This window comes from Drosophila simulans, chromosome 3L (genome assembly GCF_016746395.2).
Source record: "Drosophila simulans strain w501 chromosome 3L, Prin_Dsim_3.1, whole genome shotgun sequence".
Taxonomy (NCBI): Eukaryota; Metazoa; Arthropoda; class Insecta; order Diptera; family Drosophilidae; genus Drosophila; species Drosophila simulans.
In genome coordinates, this window is record NC_052522.2 from 1,191,047 (window position 1) to 1,217,632 (window position 26,586).

A 26,586-nucleotide genomic window follows, 5' to 3' on the forward strand; every position below is an offset into this window, starting at 1 on the left:
ATCTGATCGCGGACTTCATTCAGTCTGCAACTCGCGTTTCAGCCGACCAGACGCGGCTTAGAGCCAGTTAAAGCCAGGCCAAAACCGAAACTATAGCCAAAAGCCAGACGCGAAGCCGAAGTCGTCGAGCTGGCGAAGTGAAGATCGGTGGAGTGGAGTAAATCAAAGCGAGGCAGCTAATAAAAAGTGCTAATGGTGTGTTTAAAATATGAATAAACCGAGTATGCCCGAGCCACAAAAACGGTTACAACAACAACCAATGCCACAACCACAACGGTAACAATAACAAAAAGAGATTTTCTTTTTCGTGGGACGAAGAAATCGCATTTGCATTTCACCGCGCTGTTTGGTAGATTAAATTGGATCAAATCGAATCGATGGAAGTTCGGTGTTTGCTTGTGAGCTCGTCGCGGCCCAGAGTGGTGCTACTTTCATAAAAAGGTTATCAGAATCTGGAATAGTGAATAAATAAATGCAAATATTGGAGACCCGTTAAGCAGAGCCGCGGAAGAACAATAGGATTTTTAGGGAGAGTCTCCCGCCGTGAGTGGGTAAGTCTGTCTGTCCAAGTTCCGTGCGTCCATCTATCATGCCTTCCCTGTGATTTGTAACTGTCACAACAAACGGGTTGTTTTGGTTCAGCACTCCCGCCCGGCCAGTTGGGAAATCCATAGGATCGTTTTACTGGCTGAATTCGCCAATGCATTCGCTGTGTGCTCTGCATGGATCAAAGTTATTAAATAATTAATGGCCAGCGGTGCAAAGAGAAAAACACAGATTGCTGCATGTTTGGGGCATTATTTACGGCCTGCTTAGCTAGACGTCCGTATCGCGGCTCTCATTAGGCCAAGCATGAAGCTCCAGAACACCCATCCCAGCCTCCCATCGCAGGTGCTATCCGGCCAGCTGGCTATACAGATCATTTAGCCATCGATTTGCATCTCGAAGAAAGCGGCTCGGCGGCTCTAATTTTTTGGCAATTACATAAACCCCATGCCCTCGGGGGCCTGTTCCACAAATGATGCGGCACCAACGAGCCATGAGCCGCACTTTGGTAATCTAAGAAGACCAGACGGAAACCGAAACCATTTTCTCGAAGACGTTTATTTTTGGCAGGAACGCTGAGCAGATAGATGAATCAGTCTCTGCCCAACTGATCGGTCGCCACGGGTCTGTCCACCCGGATCACTCTTTCGGCCACGTTCAGATAGGCCTCGTACTCCACTGTGTCCGGCGTGGTGTCGTAGTGGTAGTGGCCTCCCCAGTTGGCAAAGGAAAACGAGTGGAAGTGCTGCAGGCGGAGGTCCAGTCCCATGTCCTTGGTCACCAAGGTGCCCACTGCGTTGAGCTGGGCGGGCATTTCGTAAAACTTCAACCAGTTTTGGATCTGTTCCTGGGTGTGGATGGGCGTCTTGCTGAAATCCCGCATTACGTGCTGGTGGACACAGCCCCTCCTGACCACAAAGATTCCGCCCAAGCCCACCACCTGGTCTCCGTAGTGCCGCTCCAGACCCTTGCGAATGCATTCCACAAAGTTTTCCCCTCCAGTTCGCTGTTTTGCGGAAATTCGGAGCACTTCACCAGGTTTTCCCTCGCTGAGGAAGAGGTTTAGGATCAGAGCAGCACGGGGTTCGGTTTCGGGAATCCTTTCGAGAACACAGTCCTCATTCGCTCCCCTCACAGTGGCCGTGTAGCTTCCTTGGGTGAGTTCATCCTCTTCGTTTAGCGAGAAATTGAAGATTCCCTCGCAATTGGAGTGGCGAATGGGCCAGGGACCTGCTCCCGGTCCAACTGCAAAGATCTTTCCTGCTCCTTGAGCCCGCCGAGTGATCTCCTTCAGATTGTAGAGCTTATCTCGCTGCACCAAAGGCCGCAAATAGGGTGGGCCTCCTGCTTCCAAGAGAGTGGCCTTTCCACTCAGTCCACTCTCCACAAGGCCAAACTGGGAGTCCCTTAAATCCGGACAAGCTTCCACACTAACATCTACGGTCTGAAAGTTCTCATCCAGAGCACCCTGTATGACTGGAGAGCAGGTGGAAAGCTTTATCTGACGTATCCGCTAGATGAGAACTATTTTTATCAGCGATTCCACGCGGGAGTGCTCACCTCTTTTCAGTTCCGAGAGGGGCGGCACATGGAGTGGCCTCTCCTCGAAGAGCAGCTGATCCGTTTGAAGGTGACTCCCGTTCATGGTATCTCTGCAAATATTTCGGTACGGGTTCAGGGACTTTCCTTGCTGGTGGTAAACTAGCGACTGACCGAAGCACCATCGTCTGGCAAAAATGTGTGATATTCGAACGCCTGTCATGATAATGTTCTACTGATACAGGGCTTCCACTTTATATAAGTATGTGGTTTTCTGGTTTGAGTTTCTATTAGGTATAGTACTTATAATGACCTGTTTCCAAAATAATAATGTACTAACATAGAGATAGAAGTGTAGCTGAAGTAATTTTAGATTTTGTAAATTTGGTTGGCCAGCTGATAAGCTATTTTAGTATTTGTTATGGCTGACAGGGATTTGCGCAGATAAAAAGACTGTTTCTGTTTTCGAGCTTATGTTTTGTTTATTTACTATTATTTATTGGGGTTAGGGCAATGGAAAAGTCGGCTACAACTAGATACGGCAGATAAGATCTAGTCGCGTCCCACCTTGTGAGTGGATACGGGCTTGTCCACCCGCACCACCCGCTCGGCCACGTTCAGGTAGGCCTCGTACTCCACGATGTCCGGCGTGGTGTCGTAGTGGTAGTGGCCGCCCCAGTTGCTGAAGGAGAAGGAGTGGAAGTGCTGCAGGCGAAGGTCCAGGTCGTGCTCCTTGGTCACCAGGGTGCCCACGGCGTTCAGCTGGGCGGGCATCTCGTAGAACTTGAGCCACTCGTTCACCTCCTCGTCACTGTGGATGGGCGTCTTGCTGAAGTCCCGCATCACGTGCTGGTGGGCAGCGCCCTTCTTGATCAGGAAGATGCCTCCCAGACCCACCACCTTGTCGCCGTAGTGGTTCTCCAGGCCCTTGCGGATGCACTCGATGAAGTTCTGTTCGCCAGTGCGCTGCTTGGCGGTGATTTTCAGTACCTGGCCGGGCTTGCCCTGGCTGAGGAAGAGGTTGAGAAGCAGGGCGCACCTGGGCTCTGTGTGGGGTATCTTCTCCAGGACGCACTCCTCCTGCTCTCCCCTCACAGTGGCCGTGTAGCTGCCGTTCGTGAGCTCATCCTTCTCGTTCACGGACAAGTTGAAGATGCCCTCGCAGTTGGACCCCCGGATGGGCCAGGGTCCCGCTCCGGCACCAACGGCGAACACCGTGCCGGGGCCCTGGATCTTCCGCGTGATCTCGGCGATGTTGTACAGCTTATCTCGCTGCACGAGGGGCAGCAGGAAGGGCGGGCCTCCCGCCTCCAGCAGCGTGGGCTTGCCGCCCAGTCCACTCTCCACCAGGCCGAACTGCTTGGCCTTCAGATCCGGACAAGGACCCACACTGACGTCCACATTGGCGAAGTTGGCGGCCAGGGCACCCTGTATAACTGTGGGAGAGGGAGGGTAACCGTTAGAGCTTTATCTCGACCTCCATCTAGACGAGATATGGCAAAAGCTGAGCAAAAGCTCCGCCGCCAATCATATGTTTCTGTTTCTGTTTGGGATTTGCTCAATGAAAACAGCAAGCACAAAACAAAAAACACAGAGCGCAGAACCCACCGAAAACCGGCTGTGGAAAGTTCGGCACCGTTCTGCTGAAGGTCATTTGCACATGGCACGTATTGTTATCTGTGGGATCTCTGGGAAATCCAACTCGACTCACCGTTCTGTAACTCCGACAATGGGGGCACGTACAGCGGCTTCTCCTCGAAGAGCAGTTGCTCCGTACTGAGTTGGTTCTGGCTCATTTTGGCTGGAGGTGTGTCCTAGTTACTTTGCTCCTTATTGCGATTCTGGCCTCGTTCCGATTCAGGTTTGGATTCCTTTCTCTGGCCCAAGTGTTCTAGCCGCGCTGAGGCTACCTACCGCTCGCTAGATCGTTGCAAACACGACTGTCTGCTGAAACCAGATGGGGTCTCGTTTTTTAAAGTTGAGTGCTCGGCTCCCGGTTTGCCCTATAGTTAACATTGCTGGTACGGCCGGCCGGTACAGGGTGCATCCGCCGATAAGATAAACTCTTGTGCCGTATTTAGTTTAATTAGAGTCGAGATCGAGTTTCTAAGGTTCCTGCGGGGAGGTGGAGCGATCCATCAGCTCTCACGCTTAATGCGCATGTCAGGAAGGCGTATTTACGGTGCGGCTAATTCGCTACAGTAGCGCCTCCGTTTAACGACCTAAGTCAATGTGAGGCACGAAATTTTCCATGAACGCCAACAAACTTTCCACTTCGTTGTCACTTTCGCTGCCCGTAAAGGTTCTATAGGGCTCGGACCCTAAAATAACTGGTTGCTGCTCCATTTGATGGCTCTCATTTACATATTCTCTGTCTATGGAAACCGCCAAGAAAGTTGTCGTCCCCAACTGGCCTATAAATTAAGCCCAACCAAATGTTGTCAAACGAATTGGTTGGTGGCCAATTAAGAAGATCTGTTTGTGGTAGCAAGTGGTAGGAATGGGTAGTGCGGTCCACGCAGAGCACCTTTCACTGTACCCCACTGATAAGTCCAGCCCTCTTTCGGTTGGTGTCCACTGATAGTGCCCGTGGTTGGGTCCGCGATCGAGTTTTGTCATTTAGCGGTCACGTTTGCTACGTCAGTGGGCCGCATCAGATAAGAGTGTGTTGTATGTGGGCCAGAATATAGTTCAATTCGGGTGTTACTCGGGTCAAGCCGCAAGTGATGGGCAAACAAATCGAGCAAGGGCGCCAATTTGATGTATGGCCAGCTAATGAGGTGCAGATTGGCTGGCCTGGATTCTTTGGAATGATAGATAGCGTGCCATTAGTAGTGCCACGAAATGACAGCATCCACGCCTCGCAGAGGAGCACTCTGGTTGTCCAGGATCATGTCCAAACTGGTCCATGCAATCCATCATTTCGCCAATGACTGGATGGGATGTATAGTTTATCATAATTGCAAAGCCAGCCGAAGAGCCATCTACAGGCATTTGTTCTGGGACGACCCCAAAAGAACTCGTTGGTGACCCAATTCCGATGGCCACTTCACTTTTTTCCTCGCCGGCCAGTGGCAAACTGGTTGCGAGAACTGTGTCAGCTCCGATACTCGAACTCGTATTCGCATCCAGGCAGACTTCCAACTAACATATGTTGTCCGTGTCCATGTCACATTAGGCAATGTTTGACAGCCGCCAATCCGCAACATTGTAAGATGGGCAACCGCATTGCATCCAGTAGAGGCGCGGATGGAGCCGGAGAGGGAGCCGCCGGCGAGGGTAACTCCAGGTTCAATACCCGCCGCCGATATCAGCAGCACAAGAGGGAGTACTGTCTGCAGAACGAGTACCGATCGAAGACCCTGCCCGCCCGCCATCCGCACCACAGTGATCCCCACCAGAGCCCCCAGAAGTGCAGCACCCAGGAGCGACTGGGCTCGAGCAGTTGCTTGGGAGCTGGCCAGAATGCATCCAACAACGCAACGCCGCACAATGGAGAGACGTCGAGGGTGCTCTTTCTGCTCTACTTGATTCACCGCACCTGGAACGTGGTCATGGACACGATGGACTCACGCACCAAGAGGTAAGACTTCATTTGTTCCAATTAGAAGATTTCAGAGTGCTATGACACTGGCTTGGAAGAATTGCTAACTGAATTTATATTGTTAATTCTTCAAGCAGTCGTTCGGCTAGAGGAAATTCACCCCAAAAAGAGGCGCCCGTGGATATTGAACTCCAGCCGCGGGTTCTGGATGAGGAATGCTCCATTGGCATCACCGACTTGGACGCCTCATCGTTCTGCTCCCAGTACTCGTGCTGCAGCTGCAGCTACTGCGATGTGGAAACCACGGGGACCCAGACCAATGTCTACAGCTCAATTGGCGACGACTTTTCCCTGGATTCCATGTTCGAGGCGGGAAAGTCGATGGTTGACAGGTGAGCAGAACAATAGACTATTCAAACCCCTTAGCCACGTAGCAGGCAGCTTTTGTCAGAGGTTGATGGGAGATGCATACTTTCGGGCTGAACGCAATTCTTAGCAACCAAGTTCAAAGAAAAACGTTGCTTGAATTCAGGCTGAAAGTTTTTTTGTCTTATATGAGCCAATTGGAGACATCTTCTTCGTTGTCACTAAATTATATAATATTGGAATGAGAATTTAATTTCATGGTCATTCCAGCAATTCTTTCATACTTATGTGCCCCTTAATATAGTTCTGGAATTTGATACATAGTGAAAGTGATAGTGATAAGTGGTGTGCCCACTACAAAAAACTAGACTGATAGTGATTCCACTTGAGTATCGGCGAAAGCTTGTATTTATTACGCATCTGTCAATTTGTTTAGCAATTCTGTTTGCTTAAAATACCCGGCATTCGAACCCTCTCGCAAGTTAGCTAAATTTGAATTATCAATCGGTGCGCCCAAAATGGAGTTCGTATCAGTACGCGTGATTGAGATAACTCCCTATCAGCGGAGGACTCGGCTATAAAATCGCGAAGCCTTCCCTCCATGGACATCAGTTTCTGAACACTGCAAACATGAAGGCTTTCATCGTTCTGGTTGCCCTGGCCTGTGCCGCCCCAGCTTTCGCTCGCACCATGGACCGTTGCTCCCTGGCCCGCGAGATGTCCAACCTGGGCGTTCCCCGCGACCAGCTGAACAAGTGGGCCTGCATTGCCGAGCACGAGTCCTCCTACCGCACCGGAGTGGTGGGTCCCGAGAACTACAACGGCTCCAACGACTACGGAATCTTCCAGATCAACGACTACTACTGGTGCGCTCCTCCCAGCGGTCGCTTCTCCTACAACGAATGTGGCCTGAGCTGCAACGCCCTCCTGACCGACGACATCACCCACTCCGTCCGTTGTGCCCAGAAGGTCCTCAGCCAGCAGGGATGGACTGCCTGGTCCACCTGGCACTACTGCAGCGGATGGTTGCCGTCCATCGATGACTGCTTCTAAGCCGATTTCGACCTTGAATAAAATGATTGCATAACACGAGCATATCCTCTTTGCATTATAGTTCTGTTAGTAGCTTACATAGGTTAACTTGGCTAGTTTGTCCAAATTCATTTCCCCTTAGTACTACCAGTGCTATTACTTTTTCCCCACTTCACTTAAAACATAACCCGAAGACTTGAAATATCGATGATTTTACGTTATAGAAATATTTAACTTATATGCCCCGGGAACATTAACTTATTATGATGGACGCTTTCAACCACTCTTCTTAACTGCGATTTCGATTCCTTGGTAGAGCCACTCCGAATTGGCGAAATGAGGCTCATTTCTAATGGGGCATGGGGCATTTCCACATTCTTGTAACTAATCACAGTTTGTGGTCGTGCTCTGAGAATCGAAGATTCCCTCGGGCGCCTGACAGTCTTCATTAATTCAGAGGTGTGCAGTTGCTACCGTTGCTCGCCAGCTCGAAAGTCTTATAAAGTTGGTCTTATACAACGGACGAGGGAGCACGCGCTCTCGTTCGCGCTCTCGCTCTCTGCACGATCTCTTCTTCGGCTAGCACTTCGGCTTCAAGCTCGTCTTGGGTTCAGGCCAAGTTTCAACTTCGGATTAGTTGGTGCGTGACTTTTGTTCGAGGCGGACGTGTAGATCGCAAGTGCCTACGTGAATCTCGGCTTTGGTTGGCAATTAGGCGAGCGATGGCTTAGCTAGATGTTCCAGAGGTCTAGCCAAGTTCAATCGACAGATCGACGAGCAGCCACAGTGGGTCCTGGCGATCCCAAGCGGTAGTGAACTTCCATTCCCATCTGCAATAGCTCCTGAGCGTAGAGTGTCACTGACGATTACGCGATATGAATTTTCCTATTGTGTATTCTCGGAAGAAACGAGTTTGATTGGATAGAAAAGTGCGCTATTGGCCCCGGTCCCCAGCCAACTGTCTTCCCCCACCCCGCGCGGCTCTTCTCGGCTAACAGCATCGCGAGTGGAGTGCATTCTGCTGCTAACGGTAAAACGAGTACTGGACCCGGCTAGAACTGGCCCCAACTGGCCTATTGCAGCATCTACCATAATAATAAGAGTGGTTCTTGCTCCGCGCTAATCTCCTCAATTTATGCCTCTGCCCGATGACGACGCAAAGTGCAGTGCGGCCGGAGTGGTAGTGGATGCTAGCCATCGAATTTGAGAACGTTCTGCTGTGGCCCAATTCGGAATCGTGTCAATTCGCTGTACTCGTACCTGGATTTCGGAGCAGGAACAGAGGCGCCCAGAGGGGATAGGCGAAATAGGTAAGCCAGTTTTCACCCAACTAAGCCAGAGGGTCAGGCTTTCGTTAGCCACTCGCTCGGAAGACCCACTTGGTCAAGATCCAGATGGGATCTGCTCTTGCCGCTCTTTCTGCCTTATGCGCATGCTAATGGGCTCCGACTTTCTTTTAACTGCTGCCCAAATCTATATGTGTATGTAAATCCCCGTGTGGGCAGTTCTGACATTGAACTGTGACGCCCACACCAGCAACAACTGGGATAGAAACTCTCGAGCGTTCCGAGAAAAGAACCCAAAGAGGAGGGGGCATAAAAGTCGTTAAGACTGGTGCGTGTGCGTTATAAAAGTATGAAAACAAATTACGTTTAACTGTACTCATGGAAATTGAAGTGAAAATTGAATTGGCAGCGGCACGAGACTTCAAAGTCTCCGGAGCAGCCCCAATCCGAGTAACAATGCCACTTTGTCCAGATGCGAGAAGACAAAGAAGAGCCCACAAAAGAAACCAGATTGTAAATAAATAAATAAATAACAGTCATACTCGGGCCCGAACTGAAAAATGAAAAAGCGACTGTGTGCCGCACTACAGAAAAATCTGTTCCGGTCTGATTTAACAATTGTTAAACAGCTTATGCATTGGCCACGGTCTGGAGTCCAAAGGGAGGAGTACGAGTAGGTGGCTAATGGCTACACGCAACCCAGCGGCGAGTGGCCAACTTACTTTCAGCCGTACCCGAAAAAGAAATTTCTTTCTTCACGCGATTTTGCGGTGGCAAAGCCATTCTTTTTGCCACCTCCTTATGGACTTAGACTTCCTTCTTTCAAAACTGCATCACAGCCACATTAGTCAGTCCATCACCAGATGTTGGACACCTTGACGGGCCCTGACAAATGAAGCAATTGCTTGCTCGGCACTGGGATTGGTATTGGGTAACCGCACTGGGGCAATAATGGCATGGAGGGCCCCTAAGCTTCGGGCCTTTGTTAGACCCAGACTAATTGAAGCCAATGGGCCACCGAGCCGAGAGGCTGAAGGGCCATAATTGAGATCTGAGATCAAAAGGGCAATTGGCCAGACAAACAGTCCTCCGTATCACCAAAGCTGCTGCCACCAATTTGCATCCATTCAGAGCAGGTGGACTTGAAACTTGGAAGACGTCAAAACAACTGCGAGGGGGTTCACCGTCTAATTTCCGTAAGACTTCATTCATATTATCGAATACTCCACTCGAATTATCAATGGTATTATCAATATGGTCCGATTACCAAGCGATTCTTTGCGACACGTCCAGATTACCCGCACCCATCAATACTGTGAAAATACTCCACAGATAACACTTAGGCTAGATAATTTTCCGGCTATAAAAGCGCCCTGTCCACAGGGATCCCACATCAGTTTCAATTCGAATCATGAAGGCTTTCATCGTTCTGGTTGCCCTGGCCTGTGCCGCCCCAGCTTTTGCTCGCACCATGGACCGGTGCTCCCTGGCCCGCGAGATGTCCAACCTGGGCGTTCCCCGCGACCAGCTAAACAAGTGGGCTTGCATTGCCGAGCACGAGTCCTCCTACCGCACCGGAGTGGTGGGTCCCGAGAACTACAACGGCTCCAACGACTACGGAATCTTCCAGATCAACGACTACTACTGGTGCGCTCCTCCCAGCGGTCGCTTCTCCTACAACGAATGTGGCCTGAGCTGCAACGCCCTCCTGACCGACGACATCACCCACTCCGTCCGTTGCGCCCAGAAGGTCCTCAGCCAGCAGGGATGGTCCGCCTGGTCCACCTGGCACTACTGCAGCGGATGGTTGCCGTCCATCGATGACTGCTTCTAAACTTATTTTGACCCCGATTAAAACGATTGCATAAAATGAAATCTGCTGTTTCTGAATCCATTCCATATTCGTAGTCAAAACTGCATTAACCTAGGGTAAAATGCTCGAAATCTTGATTTGGCTAATCAAATTAGATCACTTGATGCATTCTTCAAGTGAACCAAATTGGGTTTCACTTTTATAGTCTACTGGCCTTTATGGCTTCACTTAATTGCTGCGATTGTTCGAAACACTTTCCAATCTGATGAACAGAATATGCTCAATTTAAATTGGCTTATCAGAGTGATAAAGCCATAAATATCAGTGCGAAGCTAGAAACTTGGCACAGCCAGCATAAAATATATATATTTTCGCCAATAGAAAGTAAACTTAATGCTTCGCCTGACAGACAGCTAAAAATGACAGCGGGTCAAAGCCAAATAATATGCAAACGCAGACAAATTCATTATAAGTCCAATCAGCTTCGACTTGAGGCCCGAACCAGTCAAACTGGTAGCTCAATGACTCCAAATTTAAATATGCAAACACCACCAGCACATAATGCAAACTTCCGTCTCCAATGCGAAAGAACTTCAAGTCCGGCGAATAAAAAATAATGTCATAACGATTATACTGATTTTTGAGCCTAGGGCCTCCTCGAAATCGAGCTCACGATAGGCGACTATCAAACGAATTCGAAGCTTACAGCCCTAGGGCACAATTGTGGCTTGGAAGATATCAAAATTAGGAGAAAGCTGGTCAAAACAAAGGAATTAAGCTCTTAACTCGCCTTTGTTGCAAATCGGCGAAGCGAATTCCGAACGCAGTAAATACAACTCCAGAAATCTATGATATTATTCGGAATAGTTGTAGAGAAAGATGTGGCTGAATTGAAAGAGGCTTTAAGTTTAAGATGCCCAACCATGTTAAGACAGGATTTAGTTTTATGCAATCGTTTTATTCGGGGTCAATATCGGCTTAGAAGCAGTCATCGATGGACGGCAACCATCCGCTGCAGTAGTGCCAGGTGGACCAGGCGGACCATCCCTGCTGGCTGAGGACCTTCTGGGCGCAACGGACGGAGTGGGTGATGTCGTCGGTTAGGAGGGCGTTGCAGCTGAGACCGCACTCGTTGTAGGAGAAGCGACCGCTGGGAGGAGCGCACCAGTAGTAGTCGTTGATCTGGAAGATTCCGTAGTCGTTGGAGCCGTTGTAGTTCTCGGGACCCACCACTCCGGTGCGGTAGGAGGACTCGTGCTCGGCAATGCAGGCCCACTTGTTCAGCTGGTCGCGGGGAACGCCCAGGTTGGACATCTCGCGGGCCAGGGAGCACCGGTCCATGGTGCGAGCAAAAGCTGGGGCGGCACAGGCCAGGGCAACCAGAACGATGAAAGCCTTCATGATTCAAATTGAAACTGATGTCGGAAGGGAGCGTGGGCCGTGCTTTTATAGGGCGGTATTATCTTAACTGGCAGATCTTCACAATGTTATTATCTCAAGTGCGCCCCGAAGTCTTTAGCTACTTTTATTATCGCAAGTGCACACGAGACAGTAAATAACTGGCTATTGCAAATGGCCAGGCGCAAGCTCATCAATCTACATCGCTTATCAGCACCTACCAAATGGTTCCAAGCCGCTCCCTGAAGATTCACGATCACAGACGTAGCTAAAAAGTAGATTAGCCCCATCCCAGCCAGAAAGACCTTTGGGTTTTTAAAGCAAGTGGTATTAATTTTCTGGCTTAAACGTTGGCTCTTCGAGCCATTAACCTTGTTAGCATCTCCGCTAGCTTTTGGAGTGGGCAATTACGAGTCGTTGGTGGGCAGAAGCTCCACTTTGGTGCACCTGAGTGAGCTGTATCTGGACGGAGAGTGCGGGCTGAAAGAACTCTATTTGGTGCGGGCTGGTTCATCTCTTGTAACGGGCGTGCGTTCAATCGCCGAGCCACTGGCTCTTCAAAGACCCCAAGGCTACCACACATCATCAACAGTCACAACAACCTGGCTGCACATTGCTTTCTCGGTGGATGGAGCGGATGGAGTGGATGGAGTTGGTCGGACTCAAGTACCGAGTCTGTCTTCGAGTCAGACTCTGACTAACGACCCGACCACAAGTATGCAAACTGCGGGCTGTTACATTAACCCCATTCGCGTCCGCGGGGAGGGGCTCTTAGCGGTACTCCTGGGGGTTACCAGTGGGCCTAAAAGCAGGCGCCTCTGGTGGGGGCAGGTTGGGGCCCAGATTTCCACTGATTTGTGCAATGCCAAGAAAGTTGTTAACCTTTCGCGTGTGGCTAACAGCAAAGACAAATGACAAAAGGCTTCTGTGGAGGCATTCGAAAGATGCCAGTTGCGAGATTTTTGGGGGGGAAGGGAGTCCCCAAGACAAAGTCGTTTCAGGTGGTTGGAGCTCTCCAGTTTGCCAGCGTGACCTTCTTAGAGTCCCATGAATTATAGATGAATTCATAAATGAATGCTGGTTGTTGAGCGAGTGTAGCGCTCATCGGCGAGATGAGTTGTATATTCTTTTGTCGGCGGAGAATGCTGCTTATCACTTTTACTTTTTGCTGATTTATTGAATCGCCGCTGTATAACTAATGGCTTTTCTATCCCCGAAGTGTGTCAGCTAACAGTTCTGACCAAGAAGAATTTTCTGACGACCAGACCAGACCTCATTGCATATGCATGAGTTCTCTTTCGAACTTTGTGCCTGTGGATCTGACAATCGACCCAGGCCAATTAAACCTCATTTCCATAGATTTTGTCGCTAATTGTCAGTCGAACTTTGAGAACTTTTGGGAACTGTTAGGATAATGGCCAAGAATCTTCAAAGATGGTACAAGAAGCCGCCATAGCTGTTCTTCCCCTCTTAAAACGGCTTTCCATCCCATTTAAAGTAATCGCAGTCACTCGAACTAAAAATGGCCAACGTTAAAGAAATCTGTAAACAAACTTCGCTGATAAGGCTGCGTAACGTATCTGATTTGGAACCATTCGATACCCCTAGGTCCTTATCGCTGAATTTTCATGGCTAATGAAGGGGCGATTGACAGCCGCAATATGGTGATCACCTTATCACGGTTGAGTACTTATACGTTCTCCCTAATAAGGTGCTGATTCAGGGTATATAAGGGCCCATTGCGAGGACCTCTTCATCAGTTTACTGTGGTATTCAACTCAAAATGAAGGCCTTCATCGTTCTGGTTGCCCTGGCTCTGGCCGCTCCCGCTCTTGGTCGCACCATGGACCGATGCTCCCTGGCCCGCGAGATGTCCAACCTGGGCGTTCCTCGTGACCAATTGGCTCGTTGGGCCTGTATTGCCGAGCACGAGTCATCTTACCGAACCGGAGTGGTGGGTCCCGAGAACTACAACGGCTCCAACGACTACGGAATCTTCCAGATCAACAACTACTACTGGTGCGCTCCTCCCAGCGGTCGCTTCTCCTACAACGAATGTGGCCTGAGCTGCAACGCCCTCCTGACCGACGACATCACCCACTCCGTCCGTTGTGCCCAGAAGGTCCTCAGCCAGCAGGGATGGTCCGCCTGGTCCACCTGGCACTACTGCAGCGGATGGTTGCCGTCCATCGATGATTGCTTCTAAGCCGATTTCGACCCTGAATAAAAATTTAGCTCAAAAACTATTCATCCTTAGTCTTTCTATATCATTGCTTATTCAAAATACAGAAAGTATTTCAATTTCACCGTGTTTTCCTTTACACCAAAAGATACACAGAAATGAACTTAACTATTGATGAATGTGTGACAAATTTTGCACGAGCAGATCACTTTCTAAGTTTGTGAATAGAATTTTATTGGAATTCGCTAATCAACTTGAAAGCGTCTCTTCGGCAAAAAAGGCATTAATATATGCGACTAAAATAAACATTTTTAAAACAAACAAAGTTAAAAGCATCGGTTGTCCATAAAATTAGCTAGTTGCTGTTCGCAACTCTTTTCCAAAAGAAAGTAAACTCGAAGCGCCGACTGTCAGCGGGTCAAAGTCAAAAATAACCTCACCTAAGCATATTCATTATAATTCCATTGAGCTTGGACTTGTCTTCTCAAATATGTACGTCCAAAACCAGAAAAACTGGTGTCTCTTGAGTGCAGAACGCGACTATGACACTTTGAAATTTAACTGTAAGGAGTGCCAAAGCCAAACTTCCGTCTTTTGTACTTCAAAAGTCAAATACAAAGCTTCAAAAACATTAATGTTGTATCGCTTATAGAAATTACTAATAGCTCGAGGTGTCCACGGAACAAAAATTGTGCACACGTTTTGCAATTATTTATCGATTGGAATCTCAGTGCCCTGGGGTGTAATTCGGATTTTCTGCTGAGAGAAAGTGAAAATAGTAAGATAAACATATCCATTCATCCTTAATTCATCTTCATTTCAAATCAGATACAAACAAATAGAAACTAAGACCGTTGGATTGAAATAGCCAGCCATTAAAAGCCTAATGACTCTGGTTACAAGAAGAACCTTTTTAAATCTTCGATAGCATATATAGCAATTATAACCCTTAAATATATCAGCGATCTCCATTCCCAAAGACAATGATATATGAAGACATGGGAATTTGGTTTCTCCTAACATCGATCTACCATAATCTGCAGACTCGACATGTTCCTTAAGATTACCACACACATTACTCTCTGGGTGGTGATATATTAGATCATTACATTTTCAGATATTTCTTCGTCTTTATAAGCTAACATTTCTAAACTTTTCCAATGGCTGCGAGATTCTTTGGCTGTGTTCTTTCTCCACACGCTTTCTAAATGGGAGAAAATCGAAGAAAGAGCACCAGCTTCCCTTCGCTGCCATTCGCCTTTCCACAGGCCGATGACTTTGGGTTGAACCGGTCAATGAATTCTTAATGTGGCCCAGCACAGTGGGCAATAAATTATACAAGTAGCCATGTCTCTCACTCCGGTGATAAACGTACTTCAGCTGGGCACCACATCCCAGCTTCTTAGAACGGGAACGGGCACCCAGAGATCGGCCAAAGGAAGTGGTAGAGTGGAAACGCACTGACAAAGACCCTCTGGCGGGCGGGGTTGTGGGATTGATCACCTGGGGAACAGGCTGAAACAAAGCAGGAAACCAAAGACCGGAAAATTATACTCATGCCATTCCTGGTTTCCTCTGGTGGATAGCTGGATAGGAAAGGAATGGTTATGGGTACGGAGAGGGGGAAGGGGAGCAGTACCCACCAGAAGGCCCCTGGTAAAGAGTGTTTCCTATAATCTGAGCACATTAGCACAAGTCGGCCTGGAAGTGCATAAGTAATAGGTAATTGCCCCGAGGTTGAGGTTCGCCGCCCTCTGGAGCGACATTGCGTGGGTCAGGCTAAAACAATTGCTGGAAGTCACTCTAGCGTTAAGTTATGATGGTCCACAGATAACGACACGACGTTGGAAACGACTCACAGCAATGGCAGGAGGAGGGGGCTTACACTTGGTTTGTGGCCCATCTAATTGGTCTGGTGAGCGTAGATGACAGACAGAAGGAATCTGGAGGAGGGTTGCTTGGGAAAAGGGTTACTGGAGAACTAAAGCTGTCAGAATTTAACGAATATCTTAAGGAAGTGTGAGCTTCTGTTGCGTGACGTAATTAGTATGCATTCAATTCACAAAGGAGATACAGGACCTATATAACAAAGGGCCTTAAAAATCCCCTTACATATCTGAGATGAGATAGTGAAGAGCCAAAATCTTGAAATGGACTCTCGAAAGCCCGTCGAATTTAGCAATTCATGTGATTTGCACTCCGATAAGGTGCGTAATTAAATTATCAATGCTGCCCCTCCAGCCGACATATCTCCAGACAATTTTCCACTTGGCATGGACATGGAACCGATGCCACAAATGGTGCAAATCGCGTGGTCCGATAGCGGATATCTCTGAAAACCGTCGGGGGTTCACCTTTATCAGCGCACGAGTTCCTCGAGGCTCTGAATCGAATATGGCCGAAAGCCGCTGAAGCCAAAGTCTCATCGACGTAGTCGCAGTTGAATTTTCCACTTAGCGGAGTCAACAGTGTGTGGACGGGACTGCCGGAGATCGCTTGAGTGATCTTAGTATCTTGGTTCTGACTGTCGAGAAAGCCGGGATCTGGTTACCAGGCATGTGACGAGAGAGATCGTCGTGGACGAGGTGAGTCTGCTGCGGATGCGCAGGCCCTGGCTGAACTTGCTCAATCCCGGAATGATCGCATTACTGTTTTCCGCCCGGTTAAGTTAACATGATCTTCGGGCTCCATTGTCAATGGCAGGCCAACTGCGACGCTAGACGCTAGTGACACTACTTGGCCCGGTCCCAGGTTTGAGCCACTTTCGGCATCAATTACCAGCCTCAAGCTCGGCGCACAAATTATAAACATTTCCCCCCAAAAGCCCCAAAACGCAACTGTGTCAAAAGGCGAGCTCCACGAACTGCGATATAGTTTCAACGAAACATAAACCCTAATTATATTATTTGACAGCTGGGGCCTGCTGATACATAACCCCTGGCGGCCAACGAATCTCAGTGAAAACTGTAATGAGCCTCGGAAAATCTTTTCCCAAAAACAAACCCACCGAAGAAAACCATTTTAATTTAGAGTCAAGCGCGAAGCCGTCAGGCATGACAGTACACTTGAAACAAAATCGGACTTATATCAAATTGAAGCTAACATTTTTGAGTAGTTGAATAAAAAGAAGAACGAAGATGGAACACAAGTACTTTAGCTCAGGCAGGATCAAAATGTAAATTTATCAGAAAGGACTTTCAATTATTCTAGTATTTTCCTATTTTTTTCTCGGAGTGTACCATCAAAAAGATGACAAAAGTCGGCGATGGGCGATGGTATCTCGAATCGTAGCTCAGGGAGCTGACGGGTCTGGGAAATCTGGTAGGAATCTCCGTGGAGAGATCTCTGACAGCTGAAAAGTGGCCACATTTCTCCCGGGACTGCCTGTCGGTTGCTAAATTCTCCTAATGGTTTTATCTCTCGGTGAGTGTGGGTAAATTTCAGCCAGCGACAAATGGCACAGCACCGAAATGCAAATGGCGAGAAGAAATGGAACTGCCATGAGAACTTCGCCTCTCGAGCTGTCAGCGGTGACTTAATCTCTGGCATCATCGTCAGCGCCCGAGTGCCACACAACAAGACAACGCAAGCCCACATCCGATCCCAAAGACAGGGTTCCAGATCTTGGCCACATGTCTGCCGTGTGTTTTGCCAAGGCTTGTGTAACAATTTGGCGAGGTGTCGGCTCAGCGCGAGAAGAGAAACTTTCCCATTTCCACGGAATCTTCTTAGCCTCATGAGCTGTCCGACGAAATGGTGTTTGGCGGAGAACCCGCCTTGATTGGGAAAGTCCGAGGCTGAAAGGCTGAGTGGCGGTGAAGGCCGAAAGGCCGAAAGCTGGGTATCCAATGTGCTGTGTCCAATCCGCGGAATGTCGTCCAACCGACACCCTTGAGAATAGCGCTACAAATTAACACATTAGGCTCTGGGCTTTGGCTCCAACTTGTCTTTGCCTTTTGCCATCTTTTGCCATTTTTTGCCATCTGGCCAGGCCTAAGCGAGCCCCAAATGGCAAAGTTGATCTCCGGCGATTAGCCGCAAATGGCAATCCCATAGACCTACATCGTGTCCACGTCCCCGCTCTGCCATAGATGCAATTGAATCGAAATTGTTTCGATCCGAGCCAAAGTCCGTTGGCACTCGCCGCCAGAGCGACTATGAGTTTTCATCGCAGCGGGCATGATAGATAAACGCCGCGATAACGGCGACTTTTCATACGTAATTTGTTTTATGCCTGGAAATTAAATTAACTTGTTTACCAGCCATTTGCCATCTACTGGCCAAGACTGACGCTCCGCTTTGCGGCCGTAGTGTCTAATAGATCTCAGTCGCTTTGGCCAGGCCAACTGTCATAATGACTCTGTTATGTGTGGGCCATTATATAAAATTTCACTTTTCGCCGCTCGTTGAGCCAAAAAGGCTCTCCTATTTCCATTTCCAGCGGAGACAGTTTTGCAATTGCTGAAAGATCACGAGCCAATTACGCTCGAGAAATATGAGTCTTAAAGTGCATGAACATCGAAAAAGTCAACGAGGAGTTATATGACTTATAACACTAACTGGCAATTGTTCGACTTTAGCCGATTAAGATGTCTTCAGCTCACAGATACTTTGGCAAAAATATCTCGAAGATACATTTTTGTATTTCAAGCCACTCTTCTTCTCATCTTCCCTTGGGAACAACTTTCATTTACTATGAGTGAGGGGGGCGGGACTAGAAACAACTGTTGATCGAGGGCAGGGATCCGCTGCAGTACTTCCAGGTGGACCAAGCCGTCCATCCCTGCTGGCGCTGAATCTTCTGGGCGCACCTCACGGAGTTGGTGATGTCGTCGGTCAGGAGGGCGTTGCAGCTCAATCCGCACTCGTTGTAGGAGAAGCGACCGTCGGCCGGCTTGCACCAGTACTTGTTGTTGATCTGGAAGATGCCGTAGTCGTTGGATCCATTGGAGTTGGCCGGCCCAACGACGCCGGTGCGGAAGGAACTCTCGTGCTGGGCGATGCAGGTCCACTTGGCCAGCTGATCCCGGGGAACGCCCAGCTTGGACATCTCCCTGGCCAGGGAACACCTATCCATCGTTCGGGCCTGGGTGGCGACTGCCGCCAGAGCCAGGGCGCAAATCACAAGGAAAGCTTTCATCTTACTGAATTCACTGATAATTCGATGAGCAGTCGCGAAATATTTATAGCCACGAAGAGCATTCAAGTGGTCGCAGTTGAGTCAACATGGTAGAATCAGCAATCAGTACTGTTTACCCATCATTAGGGTGTAAATAAGGTGGCTTTCCCATACAATGTCGGTAGTTGAATTCACTCTTTCGTTGAATTAAGTGTTCCACCAACTACCAATTCATGTGGTTCCTAAGTTCTTATCTGTAGGTTATATTTGTTTACCATATTAGCAACTAGAAATCACTCCTACTATGCTTCAAATCGAGTACGTCACTTTGAGTACCCCCAAAAATACGGAAGTGTTTAGCCACCAGATATGGTGGTTCCTTCACTCTCGAGCGGACAATCTACGCATTGAATACGTCGAAGTGAAGCGTATCTCAGCTTTGTGCGTAAGATTCAATCCATTCGGTTGAAGTCGGCTGAGGTCTGTCTTCCATCAGCTATTCGGAATATTTATCTCAAATACAGTAGGCATTGCATTGTCTTGGCCATTCCGCGGTGGGTCCCTGCTCACGCAACTCGGGTGGGGTTGCATGTGGGGGCTAATTATTCAACGTTATTCATTGTGCGGCATTCGAGCTATTCGAACAGTGCAAACTGCGCCGCATGACTACGGCTGTGGCTGTGGATGTGGCTGTGGCAGTAGCTCTTTCTCTAGCCCAGACGAATTCCCATCCCGTCTGTTGCACGGCCCAAGTTTAATGTCCGACTTCGCAGTGGTTTCATGGCGAAACAGCTCCACTTGACTGCAGCTATTAGCCCCCGGTCGTGGTCTGGTTTTATGGCCGGCCGAAAGTGTGATTAATCATCTGGATTACCACTTGGGCGGCCCCGGAGCTCTATCTTTTTCGGCTACTCGAACTCAATGGGCTCTTGGCAGCTCAATGGGCCAGCCCCTTCTAAGCCAATTCAGCCAGCCAATTCAGCGCCATTGTTGATATAACAGCAATTATGCTAATCAGTTTGAAGGCGCGTCGAGGCCTCTACCTTTCTCCTACATTCAATGAACTTCAGACACAATCCAAACGATGACGAAACGAGGTGAGCACCTGGCATTCAGTCTGCACTTGATAGTGCCTAATCAGTCCAAAGCTCTGTGAACCCCATTTGGCCTGGGGAGCCTAAAACTATGCAGCAGCATCTCCTGCAGCAGTGTTCTTTTGTATTCTTTGAGATGGAGCCCAGCGATGTACCCGTTCCGCTGATAAAGTTGTTTTGCTCCTCAATGAAATATTTAAATCAGCCTACCTTAATTATATTGCTATCTTTAAGTGTTTCAAGCTAAACGGCTGATAAGCAGGCGACAAGTGGGTGTTCGGCTTTGCATAAATAGCCAAGTCAGAAGGCCTGGCAAGCCAAACAGTTTTGTTTAACCCAATCAACATGAAGGCTTTCTTTGCTCTGGTGCTTCTGGCCATTGCCGCTTCTGCCATGGCAGGTCGCACCCTCGATCGGTGCTCCTTGGCCCGTGAGATGGCCAATCTGGGTGTTCCCCGCGACCAGCTGGACAAGTGGACCTGCATTGCCCAGCACGAGAGTGACTACCGCACTTGGGTGGTGGGACCTGCCAACTCCGACGGCTCCAACGACTACGGAATCTTCCAGATCAACGATCTGTACTGGTGCCAGGCCGACGGACGCTTCTCCTACAACGAGTGCGGCTTGAGCTGCAATGCCCTCTTGACCGACGACATCACCAACTCCGTCCGTTGTGCCCAGAAGGTCCTCAGCCAGCAGGGATGGTCCGCCTGGGCCGTCTGGCACTACTGCAGCGGATGGTTGCCGTCCATCGATGAGTGCTTCTAAACTGACTTTGATCCCAAATAAAATGACTGCATATATACTCGAACTAAACCATCTCAGATCTTATTACGATTAAGTCCAGTTTAAGATAGTCAAATAGAAAGTACTTGGATTTGGGGAAACTTCATGAAATAGGGACCAAAGCCAAATTGGTAAAAGATTGTTTCATAAAAGATTGTTTCACCCAGTTTCTTGGGACACCTATTCTATGCAACTTGTTTTCAGAAAGTTGCCTCATTCACCTTAACGCCCACCATTCGCGAAAAGATGTCACGCCCACAATTTTCAGAAATGTTTATGATTTCAATTGAATGTTCTCCTCTCCTTGCCAATTTTTCAAATGAATTTTAAAATTTCTTCAATGCACTCCAACTAGCAGGTTTCTTATAGTCAAAGAGATTGACTATGTTGGTTATCCCAGTTAGATTTTTCGGCAGTGGTTCTATCTTGAGCTATTTTATATTTGCTTATCATATTTATTGCCTGCAGGGGTCTATCTTTCCGTCAATTCATTGAACTTGAGAAACCCAAATAAAAACTTTATTTCGGTAACCACCGGATATTCAAGGCAATTGATAATAGCTTATCACATTCTGAAATTTTGGTGGCTTCTGAATTGCCCAAAACTATGCAGCATTTCTAGCAGCGAGGTTGTTTTGTCTTTATTGAGATTAAGCCTTTGATGTACCCATTTCACTGATAGCACACTTTGTTTTTCTTTTCCTTGTCTTGGCTCTCAATTATTCAAATCTATAAGACTGTGGCTTTTTAATTATATTTCTATCGCTGAGTGCTCAGAATCTGATCTTCAGAACTCAAGGGCTGATAGGCCAAGGAATGTTGGAGCAATGATTTTCCATAAATAGCCATGGCAGTAGCGAAGTTAGTCAGACAGTTTTGTTTAACCCCATCAACATGAAGGCTTTCTTTGCTTTGGTGCTTCTGGCCATTGCCGCTTCTGCCATGGCAGGTCGCACCCTCGATCGGTGCTCCCTGGCCCGTGAGATGGCCAATCTGGGTGTTCCCCGCGACCAGCTGGACAAGTGGACCTGCATTGCCCAGCACGAGAGTGACTACCGCACCTGGGTGGTGGGACCTGCCAACTCCGACGGCTCCAACGACTACGGAATCTTCCAGATCAACGATCTGTACTGGTGCCAGGCCGACGGACGCTTCTCCTACAACGAGTGCGGATTGAGCTGCAACGCCCTCCTGACCGACGACATCACCAACTCCGTCCGTTGTGCCCAGAAGGTCCTCAGCCAGCAGGGATGGTCCGCCTGGGCCGTCTGGCACTACTGCAGCGGATGGTTGCCGTCCATCGATGAGTGCTTCTAAACTGACTTCGACCACAAATAAAATCACAAAGAGTACAAGCTAATTACATAGTCTATGAACCGACCGGAAACCCACTTTCAAGACATTTAAACCCTTTTTAAACAGTCGCAAAGCAAAGCAATCATATCTTTAGTGTCCAATGCCATGATATACTCTCAATCCATGACCCTGCCCGAGTTCTTCAAACAAGGTTACTCGGGACCATCGCGGGACCAAACACAATCGGTTGGACATCTATTGCGGCTAATGGAGAGCACTCTCCGAAGCCATTAGCCCGGGGCGCCATTTCACGGCTTATCAATTCCAGTTTTGTGGAGCAGTTTTCAATTTCTGTCTCACAAATTGATTTATGCAGATTTCAGAGCCCGAACCCCGCCTCCTGGTTTCTGTTTTGAGTGATCTTTCAACACGCTTCGCAGCTGCCGTTCAGTTTTGAGTTTCTCCTGTCTGCGGCCAGTGGCTGCTGACATTGATCGAAGTGTTTTTGTCTGAGCTGCTGTGGGAACCTCATCCACACGGCCAGATGCCCCAGTCAATCAGTCGTTTCTGTAGCCTCCGATTGGGAGCTGCATCGAGGGGCTGCGTGAGGGGCACAGGCGCACCTGACGAAAGAATCATATTGGACCCACTCCCCGGCATAACTGGGCATCGGCGGTACGTGACTGATGGGCTGATTGATACCGGCTGAGGTAACCCACCTGAGTGGCACGTCATAACCACCCGAACACAATGGCATATGCGATTTGCATAGCCACATGTGAACCGTTAACCCCTCATTGTGGTTTAACGGTACCCGGGCCTCGAGAGAGGGAACTGCAAGCCAAGATGGTCGCATCTGTTTTAGCTGGCTAGTGAAAGTGTCTTTATTTCTAGCATATTAAAATGCTAATTTTCATTTTATTTTGTCCACGCATCGAAGGCAGAAATCGAAAACAAATCAGCGACTGTCACAGATCAAAATTCGAGTCGATCGGATCGCTTAGTGGCTAGGAAACAGGCCCGCAGCCCACTTGCGAGACTGGGTGTCGATCTGGGTGTCGTTGACAGCGGATATCTGCGAAGGCACCTGTCCAGACAGCACGAAACCACAGTACCACCTCAGCCCCAAGTCCAACTGCATGCAGATAAGCCTCGGCTCAAAATGTTCAATAAACTTAACGGCTTGTTTTTCCGGTGCGTTACGTGGTGGCGACCCAAGCTACATCGACTCCGACTCCAACTGCGACTGCGGCTACCAGCTCCCAACTCCCAACCTCACAACCACTTTTTAAATATGCAAATTCAAGTTCTCCCATGTCAAGCACGTACATTAATTGACTCCACCCGATTGGTTTTCCCCTTTCAATTAACGCAGCGACAGCTCGACACTGCAGCGACACCATCCGCAACCCCGTCACCCGGGACAGGCGGGACAGCTCCACCTCGAGATGGCTCCCAGTGTGTGCGAGATGGCCAGCCAGGGTCAAAGTGGTCCGGTGCCCCCGCAGAAAGCAGGCGGATCCAACAGCTCGGGCACCAACAAGTGCGGAGCCAGCAGCCTGAATGGGTCCCTGGCCTCCTACAAGATCGGCGGCTCCGAACAGAGTTGGCCTCAGGCCCCAGTTTACAGCAAGGTGAGTGGGGGTAGCTTACCCACAGCATATCCAAGTGGTCACCACACATGTTCTCTACACACAGGAAAACCAGCGTCCGCCTGTCTACAATCCCGAGGACTACGTGCATTCGCTGAGGAAGTTCATCAAGGCCAGCGGATCGGCCAAAAAGCTATCCATATATGATGTGTGCACGGGTCCGAGTCCAAAAGAAGAGGCCTCCAGATCGGCCACTCTGCCAGCCAAGCACTCGGAGTACAAGTATGGACTGGATCGTATGTTCCTGACATATTTCATTCATTTTGTTATATCCAACAGATCTCCCATTCCTGCTCCACCAGAGAACGATAGAGAGATGTCCCTGCGTCAGTTTGGCTCCATTACGGATTTGTTGACCAAGTTGCGAGCTGATCTGCGGGTGTCCTTTCCCAGGTAAGATCAATTTAACCCTTTCAGCGACCTTTGCTTACGATTTCCCTTCCAGCTTCGTTCAGGAGTTTGTGGGTACTCCTGCGGATGGAATAAGCCACTTGCTGGAAGTCCTGCGCGCCATTCAAATGGCCCAGGCCAGCAATGCGCCTGCTCCAATGCCAGGAGCCTCCAGTTCCTTGGCCATGACCAGGAATCCCCAAAGCTATCAGCGCCGTGCTTTGCTGGACGAACTGTCTTGCCTGTGAGTTTCCAACTCTCAAAGTGCTCTTGCAAAAGTGTCTAATCTTTTAATCCCATCCAGGCAATGTCTGAGCATCTGTTGTTCGCGATCTCTGGATGCCATAGCCCGTTTGGGAAACACACCCGTGGGTCTCATGCCACTGGCTTCCTCGGCCACGGGTCAGGGCATCCGAGCTCGAATCCTGGCGCTCCAGTTGCTCGCCTCCGCCTGCGATCGCCAGCCCTTCGGAAGCGGCAGTGGTGGTCAGAAGATAGCCTCGGCAGGACACACAGCGGTATCGGATGCCATGTCCACTTTGCGATTAAGATGCAGTGAGCCAGTTCGCTTCCGTTTGCTGGTCGGCATCCTGAACAGCGGCGGTGGTTCGGGCGAACTGCAGTGCGCGGGTGTTAAGTAAGGGAATCATTTGGTTATCAGTCTAAGAGATTACTGAACTTTTTTAATCTTCCCTAGATTTCTCAACACGTTCATTGAGAGCGCCGTAAGCATTCAGCAGCGTCTGTACATCCAGGCTGAGCTCTTCCAGGCGGGACTAGATGCCAGCACCTTGGCTCGTACCATCTCCTCCTCTTCGCCCTGGTTGGATGCTCTGAAGATCGAGGTGAAGCGCTTCAACGAACTCCATATCGACGTCGACCAAATGATAACCCGGGCAAGGGATGCGGAACGGGTGCGCAGCCAAATGGTGATTCTGGAGCGAAGGGTTCAGATTCTGCACGAAGAGAAGGCCGTGCTGACGTCCATGGAGCGCCGACTCCAAGAGCGATGTGCCGAATTGCAACGTGAGATCTTCCGGCTGCAGGGCACGCAACAGCAGTCTAAGTTCAAGCCCGTAGAGTCCTCCCATCAGCCAGTGGCCCTTCCTCGTCAGGTACCACCACCCAAGAAAAACAAGCAGAACAGTTCGGAGCACGAGGACGAGGGTATCAGCAGTTCGGAGACGGGTGCATCCCTGAGTCCAGTGCCCATTCTGGTCCTTCCCTCCAAGGCGAAGCCATCGCGAAAGGTTGTCGAGGAGGATGAGGACGATGCCGCAACCATTGAGGATGTCATTGAGGAGCTGGACAACATTGTAAGTGAGGCCGAAAAGCAGATCAGCAGCCAGACGAGCAGTGTAACCCGGCCAAAGATGCGGCACCATGGTCCGGTCGAGAAGGACATTGTGCCGGTTAACATAGTACCACAGCCTCCCAGAAAATCTCGGTCCCTGGCACATCTGGTGCCCCGCACCGATTGTTCCGATCAGGAGGGATCGGACTATGGAATGGTTTTACACCAACCAGCAGATCCAGACGCCGCTGAGCGACTAGCGGCCATGCAGGGCTTTTTCGATGAAGTGGACTACGATGCTCCAGAGACGGATCAGCCGGCCGCTTACCAAATGGAATCACCCACACCGGACATGCCAGAGGCGAATGCCACGGCCACGGCGTACAATGCGAGCACAAATCGGGAGTTGCTGGACGTGATCATGAATGCGCGGCACGACGAACACGATCCCACAATGCAGGCCCTGCGGAAAAGTGTCCAGGATGCGGCGCCCGTGACAATTCCCCATCACCCGGTGAAGGTCAAAGCCCCGGCACCACCGCCTCCGACTCCGCCAGCCCAGCAGTTTAACGGGGTCTTCTTCATGACCGGCATGAACACACCTCAGAAGTACCCCAAGCCAGACATCTCGGCTGCCCTGCAGGCCAGAAGAGTCACCAAGAACGTGGAGCGTCTGGAGGCGGCCTTCGCCTCAGCGCATCCGGAAGCCCTCAACGAAGCAGCCATCGGACGGGAGAAGTCACGCAGCAATCAGCAGATATACTTCACCAGTAACCTGGCGATGAGGATGCACGATCACTCTGGCTTCGCCAATTCCAGCGGTGGGCAGATTCAGGGTCCAACCCTCCGCACTCGATCCCACACCCAGGGATCCATGTCAAAGGTCACGGATCTGCCATCCGGCCTCTACTAAGCGATACTCCACTAGATACTCTTAGAGATTCCAGAGACTCTCCAGCTCCTGTGCAATAGCAACCCACTCCTAGGTTACAACAGCCCATCAGATCACCGTATTTATAGAACACTTAATGGCATTTCCATGCATTACAAACACGTTTCTTATGCAACATCTCGAGATAACTGCAGCCCAGACTAGGTTAGTTACGGTGGCAGCTTCAACCGGGTATCTAGCCAGTAAGACTTAGTATCGTAGTTCATGTCTAGACTAATTGATTATTTTCCATTGAATAAAGTTTTTAAACTAAAATAAAACCCTTCTTTTGGCTAATGGAAGCCCAGTACATAAATC

At 49.4% G+C, this 26,586-nt stretch overlaps 10 protein-coding genes across 13 annotated transcripts; 6 read left to right on the forward strand and 4 right to left on the reverse strand.

The window, feature by feature from the left end:
* Window positions 1–26,544, forward strand: LOC6736295. Of its 4 annotated transcripts, none has more exons than XM_016170590.3 (9): window positions 1–551; window positions 5,264–5,668; window positions 5,764–6,021; window positions 23,377–23,635; window positions 23,700–23,875; window positions 23,933–24,046; window positions 24,099–24,287; window positions 24,348–24,680; window positions 24,741–26,544. In XM_016170590.3, exons 2-9 carry the CDS (start codon window positions 5,301–5,303, stop codon window positions 26,248–26,250), a joined length of 3,207 nt encoding a protein of 1,068 aa, XP_016029774.1. In that variant the 5' UTR covers window positions 1–551; window positions 5,264–5,300; the 3' UTR covers window positions 26,251–26,544. The 4 variants fall into 4 exon arrangements, with proteins under 4 accessions (XP_016029774.1, XP_016029775.1, XP_016029773.1 ...); XM_016170591.3 differs by having other exon boundaries at window positions 5,767–6,021; XM_016170589.2 differs by lacking the exons at window positions 1–551; window positions 5,264–5,668; window positions 5,764–6,021 and adding an exon at window positions 7,626–8,337.
* Window positions 1,073–2,449, reverse strand: LOC6736293 (ester hydrolase C11orf54 homolog). Its single transcript, XM_002083141.4, has 2 exons — window positions 2,107–2,449; window positions 1,073–2,022 (listed from the first exon to the last, which is right to left on the reverse strand). The coding sequence occupies exons 1-2, from the start codon at window positions 2,306–2,308 to the stop codon at window positions 1,139–1,141; spliced, it is 1,086 nt and encodes a 361-aa protein (XP_002083177.2). The 5' UTR covers window positions 2,309–2,449; the 3' UTR covers window positions 1,073–1,138.
* LOC6736294 (ester hydrolase C11orf54 homolog) lies at window positions 2,548–4,052 on the reverse strand. Its single transcript, XM_002083142.4, has 2 exons — window positions 3,797–4,052; window positions 2,548–3,521 (listed from the first exon to the last, which is right to left on the reverse strand). The coding sequence occupies exons 1-2, from the start codon at window positions 3,879–3,881 to the stop codon at window positions 2,638–2,640; spliced, it is 969 nt and encodes a 322-aa protein (XP_002083178.2). The 5' UTR covers window positions 3,882–4,052; the 3' UTR covers window positions 2,548–2,637.
* Window positions 6,596–7,085, forward strand: LOC6736296 (lysozyme A/C). The gene has a single exon (XM_002083144.4). It carries the CDS (start codon window positions 6,626–6,628, stop codon window positions 7,046–7,048), a length of 423 nt encoding a protein of 140 aa, XP_002083180.1. The 5' UTR covers window positions 6,596–6,625; the 3' UTR covers window positions 7,049–7,085.
* LOC120284703 (lysozyme A/C) lies at window positions 9,682–10,188 on the forward strand. The gene has a single exon (XM_039293082.2). It carries the CDS (start codon window positions 9,725–9,727, stop codon window positions 10,145–10,147), a length of 423 nt encoding a protein of 140 aa, XP_039149016.1. The 5' UTR covers window positions 9,682–9,724; the 3' UTR covers window positions 10,148–10,188.
* LOC27207162 (lysozyme A/C) lies at window positions 11,064–11,560 on the reverse strand. Its single transcript, XM_016182900.3, has one exon. The coding sequence runs from the start codon at window positions 11,525–11,527 to the stop codon at window positions 11,105–11,107; it is 423 nt and encodes a 140-aa protein (XP_016029777.2). The 5' UTR covers window positions 11,528–11,560; the 3' UTR covers window positions 11,064–11,104.
* On the forward strand, window positions 13,186–13,767 carry LOC6736297 (lysozyme B). Its single transcript, XM_002083145.4, has one exon. It carries the CDS (start codon window positions 13,308–13,310, stop codon window positions 13,728–13,730), a length of 423 nt encoding a protein of 140 aa, XP_002083181.2. The 5' UTR covers window positions 13,186–13,307; the 3' UTR covers window positions 13,731–13,767.
* Window positions 18,314–18,880, reverse strand: LOC27207148 (lysozyme P). Its single transcript, XM_016182879.2, has one exon. It carries the CDS (start codon window positions 18,844–18,846, stop codon window positions 18,421–18,423), a length of 426 nt encoding a protein of 141 aa, XP_016029776.1. The 5' UTR covers window positions 18,847–18,880; the 3' UTR covers window positions 18,314–18,420.
* On the forward strand, window positions 20,227–20,735 carry LOC6739595 (lysozyme S). The gene has a single exon (XM_002076454.4). The coding sequence runs from the start codon at window positions 20,265–20,267 to the stop codon at window positions 20,685–20,687; it is 423 nt and encodes a 140-aa protein (XP_002076490.1). The 5' UTR covers window positions 20,227–20,264; the 3' UTR covers window positions 20,688–20,735.
* Window positions 21,558–22,065, forward strand: LOC27206641 (lysozyme S). Its single transcript, XM_016182445.3, has one exon. The coding sequence runs from the start codon at window positions 21,600–21,602 to the stop codon at window positions 22,020–22,022; it is 423 nt and encodes a 140-aa protein (XP_016022646.2). The 5' UTR covers window positions 21,558–21,599; the 3' UTR covers window positions 22,023–22,065.
* Window positions 26,545–26,586: the final 42 nt, after the last annotated feature.

Coding starts and splice junctions, on each gene's coding strand:
- LOC27206641 (XM_016182445.3), top strand. CDS start 21,600: ATGAAGGCTTTCTTTGCTTTGGTGCTTCTGGCCATTGCCGCTTCTGCC.
- LOC6736294 (XM_002083142.4), bottom strand. CDS start 3,881: ATGAGCCAGAACCAACTCAGTACGGAGCAACTGCTCTTCGAGGAGAAG. Junction 3,522..3,796: donor ATTGTCGGAGTTACAGAACG/GTGAGTCGAGTT, acceptor CCTCTCCCACAG/TTATACAGGGTGCCCTGGCC.
- LOC120284703 (XM_039293082.2), top strand. CDS start 9,725: ATGAAGGCTTTCATCGTTCTGGTTGCCCTGGCCTGTGCCGCCCCAGCT.
- LOC6739595 (XM_002076454.4), top strand. CDS start 20,265: ATGAAGGCTTTCTTTGCTCTGGTGCTTCTGGCCATTGCCGCTTCTGCC.
- LOC27207162 (XM_016182900.3), bottom strand. CDS start 11,527: ATGAAGGCTTTCATCGTTCTGGTTGCCCTGGCCTGTGCCGCCCCAGCT.
- LOC6736295 (XM_016170590.3), top strand. CDS start 5,301: ATGGGCAACCGCATTGCATCCAGTAGAGGCGCGGATGGAGCCGGAGAG. Junction 24,047..24,098: donor CTGCGGGTGTCCTTTCCCAG/GTAAGATCAATT, acceptor TTTCCCTTCCAG/CTTCGTTCAGGAGTTTGTGG. Junction 24,288..24,347: donor CTGGACGAACTGTCTTGCCT/GTGAGTTTCCAA, acceptor AATCCCATCCAG/GCAATGTCTGAGCATCTGTT.
- LOC6736296 (XM_002083144.4), top strand. CDS start 6,626: ATGAAGGCTTTCATCGTTCTGGTTGCCCTGGCCTGTGCCGCCCCAGCT.
- LOC6736297 (XM_002083145.4), top strand. CDS start 13,308: ATGAAGGCCTTCATCGTTCTGGTTGCCCTGGCTCTGGCCGCTCCCGCT.
- LOC6736293 (XM_002083141.4), bottom strand. CDS start 2,308: ATGACAGGCGTTCGAATATCACACATTTTTGCCAGACGATGGTGCTTC. Junction 2,023..2,106: donor CCTCTCGGAACTGAAAAGAG/GTGAGCACTCCC, acceptor CCTGCTCTCCAG/TCATACAGGGTGCTCTGGAT.
- LOC27207148 (XM_016182879.2), bottom strand. CDS start 18,846: ATGAAAGCTTTCCTTGTGATTTGCGCCCTGGCTCTGGCGGCAGTCGCC.